The following is a 22640-nucleotide window of genomic DNA, read 5'->3' as shown; positions in this document are numbered from 1 at the left end:
TGTTTGTGCCAAACACTACAGTAAAACGCCAAGAATAACCCCTTTGTTACTCTGCACCCTGGCTCACCTTGTACAAGTATATTGTACTTAGTTTCTGCTTTGTATTCATGATGTGTGTATGCCAGTGAGTGTGTATTTATGTGTGCATGTGCACTTGTGGGTTTCTAATGGGCTTAAAGAAAGGGGCTCTCCCAAAACCAAATGTCACAGGGATTTAGGTGCCAAGAGTGAGTTTCCTCTCAGCAGACTAACAGAGAACTTCACTAAAAGCACAAGATTAAACAAAGTTTCAACTTTCCAAAAAGCATTCAACCACTTTCCATTTTTTCTCCCTGTGGCAACACATCCACGATGCAGAGTTGAGGTTAAAAGATGAGCTGTAGGGCATGTAGCAAAGCTGCAAGGTAGACAGACACAGGCGGAGCTGGGGGGGGGGAGAAAATAGTAAATGCATGTAACTTAACTCACAGGTTGCAGAAAATGTTTCTTTCTTGAACTGTAAGCAGAATTCAATCTTCTGTATAAACCCCAAAAAGTGTTCATCCACCTGTATTGATGCAGGTCGCCTCATCATGTTTGGTGCAAACGGCTCACTTGGTGTCGGTTCTGCACCCTCTGGCCCACCCTATTGGTCAAACTATGTCAGTGGAGTCCAGCAATGTTTTTGTTGCTGGGTTTGTGTTTATGTGAGATGCAGCTTGTGTTGTCTGGTTTGTTTACCCCTCCTGGTGGCCACTTGCTGTATCACAACACATGCTGACCTCTCAGTAGGCCTACAGGGCTGGCGCAAGCTGAACGCCAACGTTTGCACCGAGGAGTATCAGGTGTTACATTTTTAAATTCTTTGTTTATTTTGAAACAGGTCATTTTTGGCAAATCACATCAATTATTGGTTAAATATTCAAAAATAAAAAGCCATTTAATACATTTGAACATGACTGATCAAAATACATTCAGTTTATTATAATGAACTTGCCAATATGGATGAAGGGATTTATATTATTAAGTCTGAATAATTTGCTTTCTTATCACGTAAAATCTTAAAGAAACTCTTTAAAAATGAATTATTTCATTATAATAAAGTTATTTGAGCTGTCTAAATTTCTGAAAGACTTATTGTAACTGACGAAGAAAAAAAGTGCAGCATAAGACAGTGTAATAAGTATTTTATTGCATTTTATAATGCCATTGTCAATAATTAGTACAGATTACATGCAACTAGACCTACTGTACAGTTTTTTATTGTCTGCATGGACAGACACAAGAAGATTCAGGTTACAAATACACAGATAAATGTGTGTGTTTTTATACAGCATGAAGGAAAGGGCAGTGACTGGCATTACATGGCTACCCCGGGGTGGAGGGTCGTAGGGCTGGGCTCCACTGTCCGTCTAAAGCCACCACCCAGTTCCTGTTCCCGCCTCTTCCTCGGGTCACACTTTCAAATAACAAGAAAAAATAACAAAAACCAAAGGATAAAGGGAGGTAAACTGGTAAACTGAACTAAGAATCAATAAAGAGAGTCACCGCTGAAAATGTACACACATTCCTAAGGTTTTACCAGAGGAGAGCTGAAGTGGTAGTTCCATCAAATTCTGGCTGTTTCATAATACCATCAGGCAATGCTCCACTTTGAGAGTCCCTTCCCCCTCAAATGACACCTCAGAACTGACCAATCACACATCAGGATTCGATCTCCCTGCGTCCTTTGGGTTGGACGCTAGCCAATGGGATGCAGGCGGCTCCAACAGCACTGTTATGTAGATGTAAGAGGGATAACGGCTGTCAGAAAAGGTGATCAGTGAAGTCGATGAAGAGTTTTGGAAGTAGCTTGCTTTTTGGTTGGTTAAGGTTGTGGCATTGGTTTGGTTACAGTTTGGTTACAGTTCATGAGTTTGGACTAAGCAATGTTGGCTCGCAATGCCTTTGGTAGTCAGAGGATGAGCTGCATCTCTGAGAGCCATTCCACATTTTGGTATTAAGACTACACAGGAGGAGGAGTATCAAAATGCAACAACACTGTCAGTCTTTGTGACTGGGACTGGGAGACGAGCTGTGTGGCTGGTCACCACCTGCCAGGTGTTTGACTCAGCAACAGCCCCTCGGCACCTGCAGATGATTGACAGCTCTGCGGGTCGGAGTTCAGCACAGGAATGACAGGAGTCAGGGGTCAGAGGGAGGGGTCACAGGGAGCAGGGACACATACTGGCCCCTGGAAGGACCAACAGCAATACTTTTCTAGAACTCTGCATTTTTTTTCTTTAAAGCAAGAGAGGGGCTACATATTCTTACACTTTTTCCTCTTTCTCTTTTTCTTTTCAGAGGTTTTGGTCCTGTCTTTGAGAAAAAGTCCTTCTGAGGTATCAATACATAATGAAGAAACTTTTTAGTTTGTTTTCCATTGGTTGGTTTTTTTTCTTACCTTAAAAATGCATAAATGCAGTACAGAGACAAAAAAGTATCAAAATAGATCTAGCTAAGATAAATATACAAACAGGTGTTACCTAAACCACTGATCTAACTGTAATTCTTCTCTTTTTTTTCTTTTTTGATAATACACTTAAAAAAATCAGCGTCCCAGACGTTTTATGATGAAATGAAAAACGGAAACGAACAAAAGGAAAACAAAAAAAAAAAAAGAACCAAACAAAACTAATAAACCAAGATACCTGCAGCACTTTAAAATGATAAATACATATATTCAGCATTAGCAGTACAGTATAGAAATCCGAGCTGAAAGCTTTACAATAGCTTAACAGGTGCAGAAAATGAAAAGAAACCCCAAAAGAGAGAAACAACTCAAAGGACAAAATGGGAAAGAAAGCCTTGGAGAGACTAGCCAAACATTAATATACAACAATACGTCATCATGTTATGCCAAAGCTGGAGAAAGAACAGAAGTGTTACGCGGTGACCTGTCAACAATCTACATCTTTATAAAACAGATTTGTTTACAGGTGTACCTTAAAGCACAAGTCAGATATCATCAATGTACTGGATGCAGCAGTTCCTCTTGGTTTGGATCTAAAACGTAGTAGTGATGAGTTTCATTAAGTGTGTGAGTCCTCTCAACGTCTCTGTGAGTGTTCTGGTGAAGGTGGGGGGGGGGTACAGCTGTGTTCTGGGTCTTTGGAAATCTGGATGGTCAGAGCCTCTGTTTCTAATCTTCTGTTGCACCACTGTGTACATGTGCAAGTGTGTGTTAGTGTGTGTCATATTGAACCCTTCGCTACTGCTGACAATCGGCTCCCTGCAGCGTCACATATCCATTAATGACCAGCCTTTGAGGGCTCAGCCTGATCCTGAACATGCACAGCAACAGCTGAGAGGCTGTTCACAGAGCTCACAGAGCGAACCAGGTGGTCATTTTACACAGCTGATAAAAAAAACAATGATCATATTTATCTGTATGTGTGTGTGTGGGAAAAAGTTCACAACACATTTAGAGATGTAGAGAGTGTGTGAGTTGTGGTATAAGGAGAGGTAGTCATTCTTAATCATATGGAAAGTGAAAGAACTTTATGTTTTTGGGCTTAAGCGGATGTGAAAGGGATTCCGGATGACCAAATACCTTCTTTTTTCTTTTTCTTTTTTTTTTTTTTTTTTTTAGATTTTGTCAGTCATACAGTAAGTGTAACAAGTTTGGCATTCCTTATAATCATTGAGGAAAAGTGGAGGAAAAAAACATCTAGGAGAGTTCAGTCTCGCACTGGCTAGGTGTTGAACAGTTTGGAAAAGGAGGTAGTGTTATTTTTGGTTTTTTATCTCATTTCAAGATGTCTGTCTACCACTTTTGTACTCTGCAAGACAACCAGTCTCGAATGTGACAGGAAACAGTCCTGTTTGAACAAAGTCATCGGAAAGGTTCTTTTATTAAAAAAGAAAAATAATGCAGGCGACAATTTGACATAAAACATGAACTCAACTTGCGATTACAAGATGTCCCTTCGTCGTTTTCCTCATACTTTGCTAGATTTCCATTGCTTTTAGTTATTCCCTCTTTTTTGTATTAATAGATATTTAGAATATTTTTCTCCCTATCCAAAGATGAGACTTTACTGAAGCCATTACAGAACACTTCCTCGTCACATGAACAACACATACAGATCATCAGGGTATTGATTTAGATTTTTTTTTTTTCTAAATTTCAGAGCTCTGAATATTTATGACAAAACAAAAGTACCTTGTATCTCTAGTTGTTTAATGAGAGCCAAAAATTTGATTTTGCTTCTCTGTTTTTTAATCAGCATCTGTCAGTGTTATATTTAAATGCTGTCACAGTGGGGCCATTCCTGGGGTGTGTTTGAAACACAGTTGCGCCTGAGTAAAGCAGAGACAGGGTTTCATCTTTTAAGTGCTCTTTACTTTTCTATAGCTTCTCTTGAGAGGAACTGTGCGAGGTTTTGTGTAAGTTTTTGGCCCCATATCAAATTTGAACTATTTATAACCGTCTCCGAATTTAAACTTGCTTTACACACTTTGGTTTCTGGAATGATCAGCACTGTAGGTCATGTAATCCCAACACAATAGTTATATGAACACAATAGTATGAATTTTAACTTCTGGTTTGTTGTCTTTTGGCCAGTTCTTTAGCATCTTTTAAAAAAATAGAAAGACAAAGGGCAAAATAAACAACAGGGTTTTTGGTTTTCTACATATTTCTTTGGTTACCTGTAACAAAAATAAATGGGAATAAGCAGATAATAGAATAAAATAAATGTTAAATTTGGTATGGCACTGTAGAGAAAAGTAATGCTTTGATGCTCACAGAAAACAAAGAAACAAATCTCACGTGCTTTTCCTTTAACACAAACTAACTCACACAGTGAATGCAGATAGCTTCTACACAGTAACCATAACAACCATAGAGCTTTGAATCGAAGCTGAGCAGAGTTGCCACATTTGGTGTCCCACAGAAAGAATTCCCCCTTACTTCTTTATCAATTTGGACACAGTTCCGGGCAGAACCTTTGCGGGATGAGGTATTCTCTGACTGCAGTAATAATATATATTTTCTATATATTTTTTTAAAGCATTACAGTTATTTCTTAGCTAAATACACAACCAAAAAAAAAAAAAAAAAAAGTGAGAGAGAAAAAAGATTCATCTGTTAAATAATCTGTCTGGATAGTGGCAACTTTTAAGTGCTTTTTTTTTTTTTTCCAATTTCTTGCATGCTACACTTGGGACAGGGACAGGTAAGGTCGGGACAATACTGCGCTTTTTGTGGATTTTTGTTGTTGGTGTTTTTTTGTTTTTTTTTGCCAATACTTATTTGGAATGGTGTGACAACCACAGTAAATTAAACACAATACAAAAACAAAAACAGCATCTGTAGAAAAGGTACGCCAAAACAGAACTCCGCCTTGGAAATATTGATCCTCAAAAAAAAAAAAAAACAATGATATCAAAAAAAAAAAAAAAAAAAAAAAGGAAATGACAAAAAGCTACCACAAATTTTTCTTGTTATATTCCATAATCAACAGTTTTCTTTTTTCTTTTTTTTTTTTTTGTCACAAAGTTTCTGTAGACGCTTCCTCCCTCATTTTCCGTTGCTTCCCCTCTTTTTTTCTTTTTCTCCAAAGTGTTCAATGCTCATCACTCCATCTGCAGATGGAGCAGAGAAGAAGGACAGCACCAAACGGTCCTATTCCTGCAGTCTTCCTGGGGTCGGGGTTGGGGTGAGTTGGCGTGGGATGTAAGTATGGTAGGAAAAATGTCTTCTTTCTTTTTTTTTCTACTTAGAAACAAAGAGTTTGAACAATGTCCCCTGCTAAGTGTCTTGCTGCTGTCAGAGGTTTAGGCAGGGATCGGGGTCACACCGCTTCTGTCCGGTCAGCCTTGTCGTGCGCTCACACACAGGTGCACAAGTGTTGGAGGTAATCTTTGACACTCTTTTCCTCCCCATCTTGAAGCCCAACGGTTTCATTTTAATCAAATAGATGAAAATGAAAAAAAAAAAAAAAAAAAAGCAAGTGACTGACTCGAAGAGGAGAAGAGGGAGGGGTATGCCGCCCCCGGTGACTGCTCCAAATCTATATACACATGACCCTATGTGTGTGTGTGTGTGTGTCTTTTTTTTTTTTTTTCCAAACACACACATCTGTGTGTCTTCTCCACTAAGAGAAAATGGCCAGCCTGGCAGTCAGAGACCACAGAGAGGAGGGTATATGCAAGCTGGAGAGTGTGTGTCCACACCTCGCAGGGTCTCTGCATGTCGGGGGATTTTTCCAGGGAGGGCGACAAAACATGGTTTGACAAGTAAACGAGTGTGTGTGTACGTGTTTTATGCAAGTGTGTATTAAGTGGTGTTACACCTCTGAGCCAAGTGTTGTGAAAGCAACACACGGAGGTAAAGCAGTGCTCCACAGTCTTGTTTTTGCGTCGGAAAGTAACAAAATTCTTCTAACCCTGTTTTTTTTCTTTTTTTTTCAATGTCATCCTTGGTTGCTTGAATTTTCTTAAAAACAAACCAAAAAACAAAAAAACATTCTCTTTTTTACTCTCTTCTCGCTTTGCTCTTGAGTGTACTGTTGCTATCTTTTCCTCTTCACACCGGCGAGAGGGCTTGGGGATTGATCTGTGAAAGTCCCATCCCTCTGCTCTGCCGTGGATCTGTCTTACTCCAGCTCCTCGGTGGGAAGATCCTCATCCAGGTCGCGCTCATCACTGGGCAGCGGCAGACTGTGTGTGATGCCAGCAAGGAGGGATACTGGCCGACTGTCCTCTTCCACCTCAGTGGGCTCCTCCTTCACATGAACCGGGTGGCTGCAGAGAGAGAGCAGAGAGCTGCCACTGAAGTGATGGGTGGAGCTTTCAAGGCAGAATTTTCACATGTACAAGATAGATGTACGTCAGATTCATATGTAAATATTTAAGTTCAATATCCATCCATCCATCCTGGCAGTCCATCTCTGGGCTTTAAGTTCAATATTATCATCAAATTCAGATAGCATCAGTTTGTAATGTCTCTTAAATGTGCTCCCTACACAAGCATGATGCAGGAGATTTGCTTCCTTGTACCATCTAGTGTGTTTGTACGTGCATGTTCACGCGAGTGTCTATGCTTACCTGTACTGTTGAGGGCTGAGCGTGGGGCTGCAGCTACCATTGCTGTTGACCTGCTCCACCGTGGAGCTGACATCGTCATGGCCCACATGTAGCATGTTCAGGCTGGCTGCAGATGGAGGGGTCACCAAGGGGGGGCTGTTCAGCAAGGACAGACTGCTTTCTGCCAAAGCCGCCTATATGTACACAGAGTCGAATGGTCATTTAAAAAAAAAAAGAAAAAAAGGAAAAAAAAAAAAAAGCCACTCATATTGCATTCATATGGAGGGCTTTTGTATCCTCTAATAAAAGTCCTAGTGAACATCACGATAATCCACTAGGGGGCACTTATATACAGTACTTTACATCTCAAGAGCTGTTCTTCCACATTCAAGTTTCTTTTAAAAGTATGTTTGATCACACAATAGTCTCAAAAGGAATGTTGAATGAGACGGAGCCACAACCTCAACTTAGACGCGGAAACATAAGTGCAACATCTGTGTCTGCAGAAGGGAAAAACAACAGAGCAGCTCCTGCCGCTATCCAACATCCAAATGCTGTGTGAGACAGGTTGGACGCCAGCTGGCAGGCTCACCCCACCTCCCCTCTCACACCGGAAAAATTAAAAGACAAAAGGAATTCTCTCTGGCTCAGAGGTGGATTTTCTGGGACAGGCGGTAATTTTATGCAGTAACCTTAATTGACAACTACTTGATGCTATAAATCATCCCAGTCGCAAAAGTGCATTTGATGTGTCTGCACTAAAGTGAAGTGATGAGGTGAGTGTGTGTGTGTGTGTGTGTGTGTGTGTGTGTGATGATGCTGGTGCATGTGTGAGAAAGTGAGGTGGGAGGTGAGAGGGTGCGTTGATGTGGGGGAGGCGGAGGGAGGTGTTGTGAATGCCGTTAGGGAATCTGCTAATTATAAGAGGGAATTGATATTAGTGTCCTTGATTGTGACTGGTTGCTATATGTGTGTGCGTGAGGGCGAGAAAGACAGAGAGAGAGAGAGAGAGAGAGAGAGAGAGAGAGAGAGAGAAATGAGAAGACATGGGAAAAGAGGAGGACAAGCCTTACCTGGTAGCTGGCGTTTAGGGAACCGAAGCCCAGGCCTGAAATCATGTTTTTCACCAGAGTGGGACTTCTATACGTGTGCATGCGCACACACACACACACACACAGGGAGAGAAACAAAGGTGGGGGTGAGACACAGATTGCTCACACATGTGAAAAGTTGTCCCCTCAATCAAAGCACTATGACAAATCTAGCAAATACTTTACAGACAGAAACACTCACACACTGTAAACAGCTGCTGAAACACACATATGAAAGCAGCGCCTGATATCTGGCGTGCAGGTGTGTGCGTAATTATCCCCGATGGTTGGAGAGAACATCTGTTTACACAAGCTAACAAGGATTTTTCTTGTCTTGCATCTCACACAGCTGCTTACTAATGGTGTCGACAAACAGGGTAACACACACATGTATACAGCGCTTCATAACCCCGCACCCCCCCTCCCTTCCCCACCTTTGTTTTATGTAATTTGTGAGACTGCCTCTTAGTAATAGCAGCAGATCCATTTAGGCAATCATATTGCCAGCATCCATAAGCTCACACTCTCGTCAGACTCAGCTGTGCACCAGAACAAAAAAAAAGCTAACTTGAACTTGACTGGTGTGTGCTGTGTGAACACTTACCCGGTCATCTTTGGTGGTCTCCTCTTTTGGTATTCAACTTCATCCACAGTCCACACGGCGCCCTTCACGTTCTCAACACGAACAAAGCACTTGTGCAGACTCAGGTTGTGGCGCACAGCATTCTGGGAAAAGAGCAAGAGCACCTTTTAAGTTTGGTTTGAGCAATAATTTCCATATAAGTTTATAAGAAATAAGACCTGTGGATAGCAATGTGGTTTTTTTTTTTAACCTTAACTATACTTTTTCCACCCGTCGCTGCAGCCTCCACTGCAGCTCTCAGCACAGTGCTAATACAAAGCAGCAGTTCTCCAGAAGCGTTATTTTATCTCAGAATGTTTCTAATCAGTCATCATCAGCACACACACAGATACACACACACACACACGCACACACATCCACAGGCACTCAGACAGCCAAGCAGGCAAGCACACCGCTATCTTCGTCTCAACCCCCCAGGGACAGGCCTCCCTTTTCATCTGCTATTTGTAGTTTGTTCATGCCCAATTTCATTACCAATTTTAATTCGTCTATAATTAAATCCTGCATATTCTCTCTGACACGCTGTTCTAAGCCGAGAGGGAGGGACAGGCCAGGCATGCATCACTCTTTGCCGTAATTACACACGCAGATACACACACACACACACATACACAAACACATACACGTAATTACACGAGCCATAATCAGCGGAGGAACCCTTTCTCCCCCGCATCCCCTCAACCCCCCGAGCCGTGATGCTAAGTTTTGTAAATGAGTCTGACCCCAATCTCCGCCCGCCACCCTGACAGTGCAAACACACATACACACACAAACACACACGCACAGACACCGGTGCTTTTGCAGTGCTATTTGCATTCGTCTCCGTGATGAAAGCCTAATTCTCCCAGTTAAAACATTAGCAGTCATTTACAGTGGGTCACAGCACATGTGCCAGTCATCTCCACTCCCTCCAGCTGAGGGGAGGAAAGGAGGTGGGAAAGGAGAGGATGGGGGAGAATAATTGGAGGTAGAAATTTAGCAAAATATAAGTGCATGTAACGAAACAAGAAAGAAGAAACAACAAAACAGCATCCATTTATTTAAGGGTCGTAGTTGTTAGAGTTCTTGCTTCAATGCCGCAAAAACTGATCAGTCTGTTTCTCCTTTTATGTTTAAGCAGGTGTAATAACGCTGTAATAAACAAAGTGAGTGAGCAGTCACGTTTGTGGTAACTTTCAATTGGATTTATGATGATTAGAGGAGAAAAGAGCCTTCAGATATTTTAAGTAAAAGCACAATTGTGAAGTCAGACCAATGTTTAGGTAAAAGCAAAGGTTGACAAACGTTTCTGTCAATGCAGATGGTGCACAAAATCTTGGCCCATTTCAATGTTTAACATTCAGATTTCATGCACATTCAATTATAATTACTAAATAATTAAGAATTTTATATCTAAATGTAGTTTTACTTATGTGATTGGATTAGGTGGATTCTTAGAATGTGTCATATATGTTGTAAAAAAGTGATTGAAGCAGCCATAGTGGAGCAGGTGGAGCAAGACAAATGAAATTCAAATCCTTGCATTTGGAGCAGGGGATGTAAAACGTTAGGAGTAGCATTCAAAGATCAAATTTAAACAAAATTGCAGGACTTTGTCAAAAAAAAAAAAAAAAACAATGGAAGAAAAGTGAAGTATCTTAAAAATGTCCTCATTATTTAATAAATTTCATTTAGTTATCATGGTTGAACATAAGTTCAACTATTATTTACTTTTTTTTCTCTCTTACCTACTATTGCTGTTTCTATTTCTTCCTCTATTGCTGTTCTGAGCTACTGTGACAACAGAATTTCCCTTGTGGATGAATAAAGACTGTCTAAGTCTAAGTCTAAGTCTATAAAAACATTTAAAAAAAAAAAAAAGGAGGAACGTACTTGATAAAAACAGACCTCAACTCTTGTATCTTGAATTGACACTTGGATGACTGAGAGCAGTCTCTCAGTCATCCCTTCCTCTCCTCTGTCTCTTCTTCATTTTCTGCACCTCTGTATTCCTGATCAATGACTTCCGCTCGCTGACACTGCTGCTCTCCTCATGAAATATAACGGCTTATTAAAGGACATACATCTCCACGGCCCTATTTGACTCGCTGAGCTGCTATATAAATACATAAGGCCATGGTGAGCTATATTTAAAGGTCCTCCAGGTGAATGACAGAGAAAGCAGACACCAGGCATTAATAGTTAAAATTCATAAAAGTAAAATGAGGAAGTAAAGATATTCCTGCCACCCTGTCTCCTAACCTTCGCAACACCTCTTCCTCATCCCTCCATCTTTTCTTAGGCCTATTAGAAGAAGGCTGTCTACGACCTCTTCTAACTCTTCCTCATTCGCTTACTTCCCCTCATTCCAACACCCGCATCAGTGTGAGGTTTCTCTTAAAACGGGGCAGCAGCTGGTGGGACTGTGTGCATTCGACACATCAGGGTGTGATCATGAGCATTGCATGTTAGCTTTGCATGTGCTTTTCTGTACTGGGGCTGGGTAGCTGCTAGATGTAGCTTTACTGGGCCAGACACACTTTTTTTTTTTAGGCTCGAGAGTGAGATGCATATAAAGAGAGTAAAGCATGAGGAAGAAAACGACAATCATAGAAAGAATGTCTTATATAAAGGACAAAAACTGACAATAAATGTCAGATCAGAGCAAAGTGAGGTTTGAAATATGCGTCTGTAAGTTCTGTGGCACACATATCGCTGTAAAAGTGTTAAATTCGAGCCTTCAGAGTGACTACATATGCTGCAACGTGAGGTCATTTTGGCAACTGTTCCAAATAACACAATAAAAGCTGCCTCCAAATGCTGTTTCTTTCATTGTGTCCTAACAAGTCTCAGCTGGGATCAGCTTGAGTAAGGGGCTTAATCACAGAGCAGAGACCACAATTACTTTCCGGCAATCAGCTTTCTACTGGTCAGAGCTGAATACCATGTTTTAGTCTGGATTTAAAACATTGTGCATACAGAGCCGCAGACAAAACTTTCATTTTTTTCAGTAGCTGTGCCTCTGCCTTGTCATGTAAAACTCCTGGATCACTTGTTAAGAGCTGATTCATTCCTAATTTCACTCACTACTGTCCCGTAACAAACCTGGGAGTCAAATGGTGCAAATGTGCCCCTGTTTCAGCTACTTAGAGAAGATTCAGAATTTCAGTGAAAGTTAGATGTAGCTTTTTGCTTTTGGGATTGTTTTACCTTCCATGTGGCTGTATTTCTCCTGAAATAGGCAAACTTTCGTGTAAACCAGTTGTAGATCTCATTGAGAGTCAACTGTCTGTCTGGAGACTCCAGAATGGCCTAAGAAAGGGAGGAACAGGATATATGTTAGATGGGGACTTTATATCACTGGAGTGGCAGTGAGAGGGATCACTGGGAAGACTCACATGACGTATAAGAGAGGCGTAGGTAAAGGGAGGCCTGACATCAGCGTTCTTGTAGAACTCACAGTTCTGAGCGAGCTCTGGTGGATGAAAAAAGTCACAACGTGACGTGAATTTAACATCGTCAGATATTTTAAAATCTATTAATAAATAAATACTTAAAGGTGGAGTATGTAAGATTTTCAATATTTTCAAAAGAAATTAACTTAAAAAATAACTACAATCATAATTAGATAGTTTTTTTTTAAACATGTCCATATTTGATGTGTTATTAAATTACAAGTTTAATTAATGACAAAGACCCTTCTTAAATGTTTGCCTACCAGTAAAAAAAGAGTGCTTTTTGTCATTTGTCATTAATTAAACTTGTAATTTAATAACGCATCAAATATGGACAGACTGGAACCTACATGTTCAAAAAACTATCTAATTATGATTGTAGCTATTTTATCAGTTCATTCATTTAGAAAATATTGAAAATCTTACAAACTCCACCTTTAATAGGCAGCTCCACATAAGTCCAGCATGAAGTGAAAAGTAACTTGATAATAACGGCGAGGTGGAGACTTCTCCCACAGCCTACCTGAGGCGATAGGGGTGCAGTATTTGTCGGAGTTGCGCCTACGTATGGGTCCGACGGCGTGCGTGTGGGAGTGGGAGTGTGCGTGCAGGCTGGAAGAGCTGATGACAGAAGGTCCCTGGCGCAGAGGGGTGATTGGGGTGGCAGCTGAGGTGGGGGGGTGAGGAAGACCCTCTGGGTAGGCCTCGCTGTCCCGCTTTAAAAGGGAGCCACTGGAAGCCAGGTTCAGCTAGGAACAGAAACACACAAGTCTTTAAACTATCCAAGCCGCACGAAGCAGCCCGACACGACAGGCCGGAAAAGTTGTCAGTTTTATGAAGACAGTCACAAAGGTGAATATAAGTGTCAACGAAAACGCTTGATCATATTTGGAGCACAGAAGTGATGCAAACACACTGACCAGCTCACCTACTTCGCTTCTAGACTGTAAGTTGTTCCAACCATTAAACATGACATTATTTACCTTGCTGGTGTAGCGTGTTTTATGTCGGAAGCACTGCTAACGTTAACTCAGTTAGAAAGTGAGGCCTTTAGCACCTCTTATGAATATCTGGCCCTGTCATTTGCACCAAACCGCGTACACACACACTCGCACGGTCTGAATATGCACATATATTTATACACACACGGCACTGGCTGCAATTAACCCTGAGCTTACAAAAACAAAACCACACGACAGCATGTTTGTAAGAAGGGAACACACATACATGCACTCTGCGGTGGCAAAGTCTTCACGGACCAATTCGGCCCAATTAGGCAGAGCCTGCACACACACACACACACACACACACACAGAACCAGTATTCCCAGTCACTCTGGGAGAGCCGTTTTAAGGGCTGCTAGTTTAGAACTAATTAAAACCCCTGTGTGTGTATTTGTGTATGTGTTTGTCTACATGTATGTAAAAATGTGTGAATCTCTTTCCCTTTACTCTGACCCTTCTCTGTTCCATTTAAGCTGACTGGAGGGGGCGGGGCTGTTTAACAGGTACTTCATTAAAGCTGCAACCCTGCCTCATCACCACGGCAACAGTCCAACACTGTTAATTGAGGCCAAGCTTTGTTTCCATTTCTGATGCTCCTCCTCTGCCCCCTCCTTCTCCAATCCCTGACCCCGAGGCTCGTCTCCAGTGGTGACAGAACACGCCTCTTCCTGATTTCCCATTAGATGATAATGGCAGCTGATCCCCCTGCGATCAACACATCATCTAGACACACTAGTACACAGAAACACACGTGCACACACTGCCACTCGGCTGCACCCATTTATATCCTCAAATTAAGACACTCTTCGCCTAATTGACAATTAATTTCAACATCTTCATATTTTAATAAGACTCTGCGTCAGTCTGCATAATGAAATATTCATTAGATTTCTAATAACTTCACCAGCCGGAGTGGACACATACAGAGACATATACAAACCACAGAAATGTCTATTTCTCAGTGTTTTTCTGAGAAAAAACAAAACAAGACTGTGGCAGGCTGTTTTGGTTGTCCTGTCTGATGAACAAGCTCCTGGACAGAAGTGATTGGGGCATGTGAATATTGAAAAAGCTCTAATTTATGACTCCATGTGATGAATTAGAAGATTATTAAAGTAATGTTTTCTCCCAAACGCAATTTATTAACTCTGATGGAAAGCTTAAGACGGAGGAAAAGAGACAAAAAGACAAACTTCCATTGTAGAAAAGTAAAAGAGTGGCAGGAAATTAGCCTTTAGGATTCAGAAATAACACATTGACTCTCATTGGTCAATAGGGGGCATAGACACCAAGCTAGAGAGCAAGGGATGAATGTGAACTCCCATGAAGGGCAGAAGTGAAGAAACTGATCAATCAAGAGGAGCTAGAGGGTAAAAATAAGTTGGAAAACATGATAAATGGTAAGGGTTGGGTTCAGCGGTAAATGGGGTGAAGGAGAGTACTCACAGGTTGGTTAAAAGGCTTTGGCTCCGAGGGGCGCATGTGCAGGTGGGTCATCATGGCCTGAAGTCGCTCGCTCTCCTTTGCCAGCTGAAAAACACACACAAGAGTGGAACATGCGTCGTCTCATTAGAATGATCTAATGTGGTATTGACACAGCATTACACCAGTTCCACCTCAGGCAGAGAGATGAACACGAGTAAGCCACTTCAGCACCCTTCAGCTCTTTCACACACTTCCCCTAGCCTGAAGACACACTCGCCCCCATCTGACTTTGTTAACTGCTCTTTAATGGACGCTGTTAGAGCCTTTGGAAACACTTTGTGTGTGTTTGCGTACCAGTGCACATGCATGCATGTGTAGCCCCCAGAAATACCAGATCTACATTGAGGCAGACAGCACCATGAAGATACTTCAGTACCATCCAGGATATGTGCGTCGGTCTACAGATGAGAGAAGTTTAAACGCAGTGCCTGCGTCTGTCTGCGTGTCTGTGGTGCGATGTAGTGCGGTGTTGTGTGTGCGAGGGCAAAGCGGTGGGCTTCCTGTGGACTGCTGAGGGATGAAGTGACATGTCAAGGAGGGAGAGACGGCTGTCCTGATGTGATGTGACACCAGCTGCCTCTCTGTCACTTTGTGTTCCCTGGTGGTGGCTTCAGGGGCTCAGCTAAACGATGTTTACCACCACGGGCAAAACACAAAAGCTAACCCTAATGCTGGACACACACACACAAACAGCAAAGTGATGCTGCACTCAGGAAACCAAAGACAGTGTTTTCACTTTGTTTGGGACTTTCTTAAATGGGGAAAGTGCTGCTTGAAGTCACCATTTCATGTCTCATTATGATCTTATTATGTTGCTTTTCTTCTGCTGCAGATGTTTCAAGAGCGTTTCACATGCGAACCGCTTCCAGAACAAGAGAGACTTCTCACAGCCTGGCCTTCTCTTGCTTGTGTCTTTCTCTTCTCTCTCCCTCCTCCACTCTCTCCTGCTGGTGACCAGAGACGCTTTATAATTGGAGCGGCGATGGCAGCTTCCCTGCTGACTGCTCCTTTTAAATTACAAGCTCCACTGCTCTCCATAAACTCTGCCCCGCCTCAGACAAGTTACTGCCATTGACAGGCTGAAACAGCCTTCATGACTTTGTTTGTGAGCAAATGAAAATGAAGTGTGTGCATGTGCATGACCCACCTGTATCTCCAGTTGCTGAACCACCTGCATCTGGACTCTGCACTGAGCGGTGCTGCGGTCATCCAGGGCGTGCTCGTTGTTCAAGTGCCTAAAGGAGAAAGGGGGAAAAGATCAGAACGCAGTCTTTTCTTGGAAAGTAAGTTCATTTGTGGATACCTATCGAGATTGTTCATTTTTAATTCCAGAGGATTATTACCCCAGTTGGCTGATTGGGAATGAAGAGCTGGAAGATGGAAGCTCTCTCCCTTTTTTATTTAGACTGAGTTATGAGCTGTTTCAGTGCAACAAAAATAAATCCTAATCTCCGAGGTTCATTTTGTCTGGTGAAGGACGCAGCAGCTGTGTTTTGTGTGTTTATACTCCACTGGAGCTCAGTGAGCCATGATCCAAGACAACCACCTGGATATGAGCTCATGTGTTATCACACAGAGCCTTATCTTAAGACTGTTAGCTAAACTTCTCTCCACTTATTAACACTAGTGGGACATTCATTTGTGTGTGTGTGTGTGTGTGTGCATGTGCTTGGATGTGTGTGTGTGTGTGTGTGTATTTGGGAATGATGGCGCTGTTTGCTTCCTCATATGTGGGAGGACCTGAGACCTTCTGATCTTTCCCAGTGCGCCCCTCCCTGTCTCGCTTCTGTCATCGCCAAGGTTATTCACAGGTTGCTGCTGCCGGAGCAGCGTGTATGAGAATGTGGGCTCATTTATATTGTAGTGCGAGTGTACTTTGGTGCTGACTTCATAAGCCACTTCCCAGCCTTGTTACATGTTAATATGTATATGCGTGTCCAGTACATGTGTGTGTGTCTGAGTAAGAAGTTAGGCAACATGAGGCGAAGACTAGAAATGAAACAAAAACAATGATGTCATGGCATGGCTAATCTAGGCAGATAGATGGCTCAACACAAGTGCATGATAATAACAAAAACATGATCTCACCCCCTCTCTCTTTCTGTAACTCTCTCTCTCTCTCTCTCTCTCTTCGCCACTTCTGTCCACTCTCCCCTTCCCACTCGTCTTCCCCCGCAACTCTGTAAATGCCTATGATTCACACTTATTCCAACCAAATCTGCCCCCAGCACCCTCCCCTCCCTCTATAGCTGGGCCATAAACAGTAGCAGGGATTTTTTTTTTTTCAATGTGTCCCGACAATGAGGCTCTGTTTACTCCTCTGAGTGCTGGCAGACAAGGTTTTAACCCACATTACACCCAGCTTCGGCGACCACAGCCAGAGTATTATACCAGAGGACAGGGAGGAGGAGAAGGAGGGAGGGTAGGTGGGTAGAGGAAAGAGACGCGAAGAAAGACGTGAAATAGCGAAGTGTCTCCCTCCTCTGTTCTTCTGTTTTACCCTCTTCCCCTCCTGGGGCGATGACTAAGGCTCTCTGGGAGAGAGCGCGCCGTTGGACTGACGGCATTATCTGTCGCTGCCTCTGTTTTTTTTCCATCTCTCTCTCTCTCTCTCACTCACACACACACACACACACACACACACACACTCACACACACACACACACTCTTTTCACTCTAGCTCTCCTTCCATCTGCCCTGGGGCTACGTGAAATAAGACACCAAACAACAGCTTTCCTCTCCAAACTTTCCCAGCCTGCCTGCGAGCTTTGATCTGACTGTCCGATGCCATCACAATCACAACGCACACTTCTGTGATTATGTGTGCACGCGCGTGTGAATACAGATTTCATCACTCTGGCTTATTAATATCTCCCCTGTTCAAATAGCTACGAGCCCCACATTGGTAATGAGTGTAAGTTTGTTTAGGGCTTCATTATGGGCTTGTGAAACCTTCGTTAGAAGCCTTAGTCCCACAGGGGAAGTCCACTGTACTGAGAGTGACAGAGGAAGAGGTAGGGCCCGTGTTAAAGCCACAGTACTTTAACTCCAAATTGTGAAATAACACAGGAAGACTGGAAGATGAGCAGAGAGGGAATAAGAGATGAGAGGTAAGTTGTCTTAACCACCAAAAAGAAGACGATATTTGGAAAAAATAACAAACAAACAGACAAAAACAATTAAAGCTTGAAGGAAAGCATTGATGTGCATTAACTCAATGTAGTAAAACTGCTTAAAGATCTTTTGGAAGCAAAGAATTCACATGCATGACAAGCGAATGTTTGTTCCGATGTGCTTCCACATATGTGTGCAAACATGCATGTGCCTCTGAGCAAATGTGATGCAACGGATGGCAACAGTTGCATTAGGAAATCAAGAAATACAAAACTCCAGTGATGTGTCTGACTTAAGTGTACATGATTAACAAAGCTTCAGCTGCCTTCCCTGTTGCTTTATAGAGACAATCTAAAGGAAATGATTCACCTTTCTGACTATTTCTTTAATATTAATATGACTTAGTTGATTTTCATGGAAAAACAGGCACTATGTTTCATACTGCTGATAAAACTAAAGTTTGCTTTTGGTCTTAAATGTTAATAATTAGTTTAGTAATTAGATTCGTATGAAACCTCAAACTGAAAGCAAGCAAAAAAAAAAAAAAAAAAAGACACTGATAATAAAAAGAACAAGTCTGGAAATGAAACAATAATTATGTCATACAGTACATATGCACCTGGAAATACTGAGTCTCTGACTTCCCCAAAGAAGCTATAAACACATCCTTAGAATAAACAGTTTCAAAGCCATGGAGGGGTGTACATGTGGAACACAAGTCTGTTAAAAGAATAACTTTGCCTCAGTGTCTTATTTCCATTTGTGGTCTCAATTGCATATTCTAGAGGCAGTCATCAGCAAAAGCTTTTATTTTGTATGTTATATCTGGGCGTAGTTTACTCACTTGATAAACTGTCCCATGTCCTCACACAGTGCTTCACAGCCGGGCCATTTACACTCTCCATGGCCATACAGCGGATGGGAGCCAGCATGCTCCTCGTGACTGCAGACACACACACAACAGATGTTATACAATCCAAAAAACAAATCATATGCCTTCTTAGAATAAGGGGGAAAAAAAACATTAATAAGCCGCACTTTCAAACACATGCATGCATGCATGCATGCAAAAAAAAAACAACCTGAAAGTAACCACAGCAGCATCAGTGCAACCATCTGAGTGTGGTTAGCTGTGATTAGTTTGTGCAGGTCTTGAAGCCAAGTGCAGGGAAAGGAGGATAGAGCAGAGTGGGGTCAGTTACAGAAGCCAGGCAAACAAGGGAATTGCTCCAACAACCTCAGAGTCACATTCTTAAGTCCATGACCCGTCTTTCTGTCTTTGGTGTGTGTTTTGCATGTGTGTTTGTGTGTATTAGTGTGTTCTGCTGTTTCAGGAGTTGACACAGAGCCGGCACAGGACCAACCAGCCATGACTGATTGGTGGCGGTTGCCGTCATGTGCTGGTTGTTCTTTTGTGGTAAGCCTATGTGTGTGTTTGTGTGTGTGTATCTGTCCATCTTTATGAGCGTGTGTGTGTATTTCTACGTGAGTGTGATGATGAAAGACTAGGCCAGGTTTGGTTTGGACCCAGGATACAATAAATGTATCCGTGCGTGTGTGTACGGCAGGTCCGGTAGCTGATGTGGTTCAGACCTGGATCCTTGCCGGCGACTGCTGTCTCCACATTTATTTACATGACTATGTACGTGTGTATGTGTACGTGTGTATGTGTACATGTGCACGAGTGAATCGTGTGTATGCCGACTGGGATGGGGATTCTCCCAAATCAACATCAGAACGTTGTCTAACAAAAACCATTTGTCTTGCAGATGGAAACATGTCCTTGTGTCTCACTCTTCAGCTCTCCCTGATCAGATGTGCAGGCTGGAGTGTATGCTTTGTGTGCGTGCTGCCTGTGGTCTAGTCAACTCAGAAGCAGCTCAGACAGCAGACATGACAAACTGCTGGCAACCACATTCTTCTCCACATCAGCCATGCATTAGCTTAGCAGGCTAACACAGTAATGCTAGCATCTTTGCCAGTATTGGTGGGATACCAGCAGCAGTCTGTAGCTGTGGTATGACAGCGTATGACATCTTCATGCAGCTGGTAGAACCAATTTTAATTAACACATGCCCACACACTGTGACCCTCTCCAAAATGAGGTCAGAAGTCAGGGTCAACAATGCTCGAGGTGCAAACAGTGAATCAGTGCTAAACGACACCACTCTCTTATGTGTATTTCTATCTGCAGCTCGTCCTTTCATGTGTGTGTGCATGTATATGCTACTCACTGGCTGCTTGGAGGTTGGCTGCCTTTGGGGTAAAGAGGGACATGGTCGTCTCCGCTGTCTGCCTTGGTGAAGGATGATATCCACTCGAACAGTCTGGCTCTTAAAAACAGAGACAAGCCCATGAGCAGCCAACACAGCCATGCACAGTCACAAAACACATCCCTGAATACGACCACAACGCATTTTGAAATGACTGCGCCACCATCTTGTTCTACTTCGCCTCCTGAATTCACCATCCTCTCCACTCCTCACGTCTCCTCCGCACCATCCTGTCATGTCAAAATGTGGTTGACAGCATACTGGCGGAGCATGCTCAGCCCAGCACACCTACTATTAAATGAGCTGAGAGATGTTTACACCCTGGTGATGTGTGAAACACCATATGTGTAAGTTTTTCAACTGTGTTTGTATGTATGTGTGTGTGTGTGTGTGTAAAAGCCCAGCTAGAAGCTTTAAGGTTACCTCCAACAAGACAGCGTAAGATTGAATGAGAGAGAGTGAGAGTCATACAGAGCACAGACGCACAATCACAGTAAGGTTACTGGAAACATTTGGTTCTTCTTACCTGTCTCTCTTTGGGGTGTGGCTCTGTCCATTGGGCAGGCTGTGCAGAGGAATGTGAGCATTGGCAGCTTTGGGGAAGGCTGAGGTAGAATTGGAGCTGTTGGTGCTCAAGTCCAGGCCCTCGGCCTGTTTGAGGGCCTCCTCGCTGCTCGGCACCCCCGACACTTCCTTCCACAGCTGTTGGAGGTCTGACGGACACATCGCTGTACGAGAAGGACAAAGTCAACTTCGCAACGGATATCATGTAACGTCTTGATAATTTTCACATGTTCCATGCAAATGTGACGACAGAATGTTTGATTTATGCTAATTGGAATAGAACTTGGGGGGAATAATGTTAGTGATAAATCTCGTACAGGCAGACAGACTATAAATAAACTGGTGACACAAACGCTGTAGCGGCACCAAATTGTTTTCATCCGCATAAACACTCATGCTACCATTACAGCTGTTGCGATGAAGAGCAAAACGCAGGCGACATGAAGAGGGAAGAGGTTGGGTTTATGTTATCTTGCCGACAGACACAGTTCCTCCATCTTTTTTTTTTTTTTTTTTTTTTTTTTTAATAAAAAATGGTTAATGTTGCTTCTAAAAATGTATCGCTCTCCTCACTCATAGGTCTTATTAGTCTGAAATGAGTGCATGGGAATACTGTCAAAATGGCCACCGAATGGCGAGACCTCCGCGTGAAAACTTTATCAGTACCGTTATTTGTGTGAAAAGTGGGAGCAAAGTTTGAGTTGCAGCTTTGTTATTTCAGGTCCAATGAGGGAAAGGAGAGAGGGAAAGAAGCCTTTAAATGCCACAGCCTACTCTGATGGATCTTAGCAAGCACACACACACACTCGTGCACACATTTGCACGAACACACACACAGAGACCTCGCAGCAATCCAAATATTATGTCTGCTTTGTCTGCATTCTTCTGCAGGCCCGCCAAAACAAAAATTCTCACCCTGAAAGAATGGGGTGGTGTGTGCATAGATTTCTGTAATTGTGTGTTTGCAAGAAATGCAACCAATCTGTAGACATGCTCGAAAAAGTGAAAGCGTAAAGCAGATCAGGATTGTTTAGTCAAGCAGCTCATATGATGACTCCATTCGATTTAAAATAAATATGTAACTTTAGAGAAACCAGATGAAAGCAGTTTAATCATGAGTTCAAGTCAAAGCATGTGAGAGGAACAGATTTTTAACAAAAAAGCATGACTTGAAAACTGTTCTTAGGATTTTCTCCACCTATGGATGTCAGAAAAAAAAAAACGTTAAGAAGATGGGAGTGCTTCTGCAAACCCATATTAGGCCATCATGATCCCTTTTACTTTTCAGTGATGTCTGTCGACAACATGAACATGTCGGGAAGTTTTAGAAAAGTTTCAGAAAAGGCAGATTCTAACTGGACGAAGAAAAATCAAACAAATCAAGTTTGTGCTTAAGAAATAGATTTTAAAGAGTTTTTCCTCTTTAATTTCTCTTTTTTTTTTTTAATAAAAAACTTGTTATATTTTATAAGAGGGAATTTACATGAGACATATGATGTGCTTCCATCTTTACCACCATGGTAGAAATGAACAAAAACCCAAGCAGGACCCCTCATGTCCCCCCCCCTACCTTTACACTGAACACAACAGCCCTTTGAGGCGGGGCAACAGTGTGTGGGTTTGTGTGTGTAGGGGCAAGTGTTTATGCGTGAGTGTTTGTGTGTTTGTGTGGCATGGCCGGTCAGAGGAATGCTCTGGCTCACGCCTGGCTGAGCCGTCACAATGGACCAGCTCTTTCACACTGCAGGGAAATTCCAGTCTGATACAGAGCGAGCGAAAGAAAGAGAAGGAGACGCCAAATGTTTGCAACTGTCTGAAAAATTAGACTCTCCTTGCACAACTGTATCCTCGTATCCAGTCATTTTTTAACCTTTCTGTGGACCGGGAAATCAACCTCTCCTTCGGTGGACCCTGCATGTTTACCAAAATAATCTGAAATGAAATTTTCCAAACTTTCATTGAGTTTATTTTGTGACGTATGC

At 42.4% G+C, this 22640-nt stretch overlaps 1 protein-coding gene across 1 annotated transcript in view; it reads right to left on the bottom strand.

Moving 5' to 3' along the window:
* Positions 1-6620: 6620 nt before the first annotated feature.
* Positions 6621-22640, bottom strand: part of foxp4 (forkhead box P4) — a gene marked incomplete at its 3' end in the record, with an annotated part of 81432 nt that continues 65412 nt past the window's right edge. Inside the window, exons 7-18 of the mRNA XM_079241521.1 lie at positions 20621-20822; positions 20056-20154; positions 18666-18764; positions 15855-15942; positions 14669-14752; positions 12742-12967; positions 12162-12238; positions 11974-12075; positions 8746-8867; positions 8124-8190; positions 7072-7244; positions 6621-6768 (exon numbers count right to left, since the gene is read on the bottom strand). Coding sequence (XP_079097647.1) covers positions 6621-6768; positions 7072-7244; positions 8124-8190; positions 8746-8867; positions 11974-12075; positions 12162-12238; positions 12742-12967; positions 14669-14752; positions 15855-15942; positions 18666-18764; positions 20056-20154; positions 20621-20822 — 1487 coding nt within the window. The remainder of the gene's footprint in view (positions 6769-7071; positions 7245-8123; positions 8191-8745; positions 8868-11973; positions 12076-12161; positions 12239-12741; positions 12968-14668; positions 14753-15854; positions 15943-18665; positions 18765-20055; positions 20155-20620; positions 20823-22640) is intronic.

The sequence above is a fragment of the Telmatherina bonti genome (assembly GCF_933228915.1).
Source record: "Telmatherina bonti genome assembly, chromosome: 6".
NCBI classification, from domain to species: Eukaryota; Metazoa; Chordata; class Actinopteri; order Atheriniformes; family Telmatherinidae; genus Telmatherina; species Telmatherina bonti.
The sequence above is the reverse complement of the archived record's forward strand: the minus strand, read 5'-3'. Positions and strand labels throughout refer to the sequence as shown.